This window comes from Talpa europaea (genome assembly GCF_964194135.1).
Source record: "Talpa europaea genome assembly, chromosome: 3".
Taxonomy (NCBI): Eukaryota; Metazoa; Chordata; class Mammalia; order Eulipotyphla; family Talpidae; genus Talpa; species Talpa europaea.
In genome coordinates this window covers 100,373,646-100,378,302 of record NC_140069.1, presented here as the reverse complement: position 1 = coordinate 100,378,302, position 4,657 = coordinate 100,373,646, and the positions used below count along the sequence as shown (strand labels likewise).

The 4,657-nt window shown below is 60.7% G+C and overlaps 1 protein-coding gene across 1 annotated transcript; it reads right to left on the bottom strand.

Moving 5' to 3' along the window:
* Positions 1 to 647: 647 nt before the first annotated feature.
* Positions 648 to 4,104, bottom strand: EVX1 (even-skipped homeobox 1; the record flags this gene model as incomplete). Its single annotated transcript, XM_084230936.1, has 3 exons — positions 3,608 to 4,104; positions 1,820 to 2,067; positions 648 to 1,190 (listed from the first exon to the last, which is right to left on the bottom strand). Exons 1-3 carry the CDS (start codon positions 4,032 to 4,034, stop codon positions 648 to 650), a joined length of 1,218 nt encoding a protein of 405 aa, XP_084087062.1. The 5' UTR covers positions 4,035 to 4,104.
* Positions 4,105 to 4,657: the final 553 nt, after the last annotated feature.

The window sequence follows — 4,657 nt, the reverse complement described above, 5'->3', positions numbered from 1 at the left end:
TCAATCCGATGATGGTAGATGCTGGTAGATGCCCACCCCAAAAGCTGTTGTGTAAGGAAGGTTTGGGAAGGCTAGAGTTTCATGGGAGGGCCCGCATTATCTGTGGTAGTAATTCATCTCTTTTTCCCTCTCCCCTAGATGACTGTGCATTGCTCTCCACAAGCCCCTTGCCATGCCTTGGAAAAGCTGGCAAAGATTAATCTCTACCTGCTCTGCATACACAGCATTTTGTTCGAGAGGCAGCAATTTCCCCTTGCAGTGCTTGGGGTCGGCCTTGGCAGGGGGGAGGAAGAGGTGTGAGGTGCTGAAGTGAGGGGCTGAGGGGCCGGATATCGGTAGCTGTTGCTGCTAAGTTTTGTTGGGCTTTGGAATCAAGGCCTCATCCCTGTCAGAGGCAGCGGGTCCGGTGAAGAATGGCAAAGAGGGGCCACCGCAGAGGAAGGTCTCTCGGCCTCTCCCTCCCCATTCCCACTCCAGATCCCTACATGCGCCTGCCAAGGCCCCCCTCAAAGCGGAGTCCCGCCGGTCCTTTGCGATCATCTTCTTCCCTCTCCGTGCCCAGGGAGCGGGGGAGGGACGCTGGCTGAGTCCGGGGGCGGGGAAGGCCCCCGCGGGCGTCCTGGAGCCGGCAGCCCAAGGGCAGCCCCTTATCTGGTGAGGGGCACCTCCTCCCTCTGGTCCAGCGCGACCGAGGAGGCCTTGCTAAGCACGGAGGGCGCGAAGGTGAGGAAGGAGTCCGAGCGGGACGTGGAGGCACAGGTGAAGTCCGAGGCGGCGGCTGCGGCTCGGGGCGCCAGCCCGTTGGCGGGGCCGCTGTGGCAGGCGAGGCAGGAGCAGGGGCCGCCGGCCGAAGCGCCCAGTCCGTGCGCCGGGCCCGGGTAGAGCGGCGGGTGGCGGAAGGCGCACAGCAGTTCGGGCCGAGGGTAGGGCTGCGAGAGCACGCGGAACGTGTCGAGAGGGCGCAGCGGGCCGCTGAAGGGCGAGGCGGCAGCGGACGCAGCGGACGCGGCGCCCAGGCCCACCGGCGAGTAGTAGGGCAGGGGCAGGTGCGACGGGAAGGGGTAGGGCAGGCCGCCCGCGGCCGCCGCGTGGCTCATCATGTACGTGTAGAAGGCGGGGTCCGCCGGGTGCGGCCACGTCATGGCCAGTCTCTGCCGCTTGTCCTTCATGCGCCGGTTCTGGAACCACACCTGCCCGGAGGAGAGAGGCTCAGCGGCTGCGCGCGTCCAACGCGCCGAGCGCGGAGGTTCTGTTCCACCGCGGGGAGCCAGGCGGGTGGGGCAAGGAAGAGCCGCAGCAGAGACCCACTGCACTGGGTTCAGATCCCACCACCAGCCCCTGGAGTAGGCGTCCCCTCTTGAGAGATTGACCCTCGTCCCTGTCACTCCTGACCTCTGCCGAAGAGGCCAGGGCCCCCTGGAGTACCAGAACTCCGTGTGGGTTAGCGTAGTGGAAGGACTGAGGACTCTTTGGGTATTAGAGGGCAGAATTTCCCCAGAAACACCTTCCTTTCCAGCTGCTCTCCCTTGGGATCCTCCTTGGGACCCACACGGGCACCCCATTCAGTTATCCATTTAGCTAGAAAGGGACAGTCAATCCCAAGGTAGCAGTGCCCACTCACTGACTGTCAGGAGCAGAGCGTATTATCTGCACCTACCAGGCACCTGCACCAGGCCAGGACACCCCCAGCCTAGCTGCCACTAGCAGGGAGACCCCAGACTCCATTCCTGGCCTGAGATTTAGGAGTGGTCCTTGGCATTTACTTCCTATTGAGGGGGCAGACACCCCTAAACCCCCACCCCTATTCTAAAGCTCATACCTTGATGGTGGTTTCAGGCAGGTTCAGGGCTGCAGCCAGCTCACATCTCCGAGGCCTGGATACGTAGTTCTCTCTGTAGAATTCCTTCTCTAGTCGAGCAATCTGCTCCCTGGTGAAGGCGGTCCGGTAACGGCGCATCTGGTCACTGGCGCTGCAGGCCAGTGTGCCCTGGGAGCCGCTGCCGCCATTGCTCTTGGGGGCCTCGCTGCCGCTGTTTGGACTGCTGGCCAGTGCCTCAGAGCCAGACCCTGTACAGGAAGCCCAAGCCCATACACACACAGAACAGAACACACAAACAACATTGATGTGGGGCATAGAGCCACCACATGTGGAGGTGGTGGTGGAGACTCCCCCTTCTCAGTCACTGTTGGGGCACCGGTGACTTCCAGAACCCAGAAGGTGGGCAGAGGGATGGGCACTTCATAGTCACTAGGGAGGCCTGACAAGGCTGGCGTTTGTTATGCCTCTAAAGACTGCTGGGTTCAGTAGCCCCAGGCCACCCTAGCCCCTACCCTGGGCCATAGGAGTGATGTTACCCATCTGAGTTTTCGGCCTGCCACTGCCAGGGATGGGCAAGGATGTGCATATTTAACAGAAAGTGAGTTGAACTGCACCTTTGTGCTGGGGTGTTGTGAACTCTGGGTCTTAATGCATTGTAGAATGCTAGACAGGAGCTTGCTTTTGTGTGTGCCAGGTTGCCAGTACAAGTACAAGAATGGAGAATGTGCACTGTGTGTGTGTTGCAGAAATGCCACAGAGTGGCTGTTTAAGCCTCCTTTTACATTACTATATTTCAGTGGAGTACAGGTTGTTCTAAAGGTATGTTAGAGAGTCGGGGTTGTGTGGATAAAGTGGCAATGGGTGGGTGTGGGCGCTCAACAAGATGTTGGCAGCCAGGGCCAGGGGGTGATTTTTCTTTCTTCCCAGGCTCTCCCCATCCACTCCACAGCCTTGTGGAGGAGTATCTGCTGGTAGACTCTCCCTCCCAATTGTCCACCCCTCCCAGAAGACTCTCTTCCAGACTCTTCACTCCCTCCCTACTAGCCCCTGGCCAAGGAAGGATTTTGCAGTTAAAACTGTGTGACAGGCCCCCTTTGGGCCAACCCTAGGGAAGGGTGGGGCTCCTGCCCCCTGCAGCTTCTTTTCCTTTGGGTGGAGAAGTAGGACTGGGAAGGAAAGGGGAAGGGGGAGGGCCAGAGCTCTGCCTTTTCAAATGCAACCGGAGACCAAAGGCAATTAGATCATTGGGACCATTTCCGACCTGGCGCCACGGAGCCCGGGAAGTGACAAGGTAATTTGGACCTCTGACCGACGTGCAAACTGGCTGGAGAGCCCCTGCACCAGGCCGTCCCAGTCGGCAGCGATTTTTACTGTCCTTTATGGACTCCGGCTTCCGCGCCTGGATGCGCCTTACACCCAGCCAGCTACAAACTGCCCAGACCTGCGTTTGATCTTGCCCAAGCCCCAGGACAGAGTCTTCCCCCGATGTCGAAGCAGTCCCACAAAATACAGGAGGGTTGGGGTGCACTTTGAACCCCTGTCGAGCCCCAGGGCCGTGTCTCCCTCCACCCTCTAAGGCACAACTGTCACCATCTGTCCCACCAAAGCCTGAGCACGGAAGACCCCTGGCAGGACCTAGATAACAGGGAAGAGTTGCTCAGGTGGGTCCCCCCCCCCCCCGCCCCAGCCACCCTGTCCTGGAGGAAGGAGCATCTTTCTCCCCTCCAGAGCTGAAATGGAAGGTGGGCGCGGTAAGAGGCCCGGGGACAGAAGAGGCGCGGTGGCTACCTTTGCTGTGCTGGTACTCCGCGTTCCCGGTGGCGCAGTCCGGGGTGCAGCTCACCTCGATTTCTTCATAGAAATCCGACTCCGTGTCCGAGCTACTGGGTTGCCCCTGTCCCGAGAGGCTGTCGGCGGAGGGGGCGGGAGGTCCCGGGCCAAGCACTGCAGTCCCGGCTGCCCGCAGTTCGGCGCCCGGCCCCGCAGCGCTGCCTGCTAGTCCGTCGACCGGCTCTTCCTCCAGGCCTCCCCCGCCGCGCTCTCGGACCGCCGGAGGACCGGCCCGCGGGCTCAGGCAGCCACGGGGCACCATCTTCTCGGGCGACTCGGCCAGCGGGCTCCCCGCGGCTTCGGACAAATTGGAGACCCTCTTGCCGACCAGAGTACCAAGCTGACCCCCGTCCAGAAACATAACCATGTCCTTTCGGCTCTCCATCCCGGGGGGCTCTGGAGGGGGGAGGGGGAAGCCCCAAGTGAGCTTCCAGCCCCGGGCTCCCTGAGTCCCCAAGCGGCCGGACAGATCTCGGCTTCGGAAGGGTGAAAGAGAGGCCGCGCGACCGGGTGGGCGCGGAGCGGCGGGAGCGCGGTGCCGACGGTGACGACGGCGGTGGGGAGCTGGGGTCACCTTGTGATGCGAGCGCTCCTCTGTGCCGCACCGCCTCTGGGAGGAAGCACCATTGCCCTCTTCTTTCTAAGCTGTCATCCTCCTGCTGCAATCGTCATTACAGTACCGCTGGTGACGCCACTCGGCGAGCGCAAGTGGATAAATAGAAACGTCTGCCACAGCGAAGATGAAAGGAGACCCGCAGCTAATGGCTCGGCAGTGATGCGCCAGGTGTGGGCCTCACTCGAATGGGGAGGAGAGTGTGAAAACAGAGAGACACACACACTGGGAGAGGGAGACACCCAAGCAGAGGGAATGCAAATGGAATTCCGCAGAAAGAAAGGAGAGCTTAACGCGCGCAGCGAGTTCCGTAGGGGCTGCGGGACTCGGTAATTGAATATGGTTTTCGATTCTTTTTATTGTTATTCTGGTTTTTGTTTTCTTAACTTGGCTTC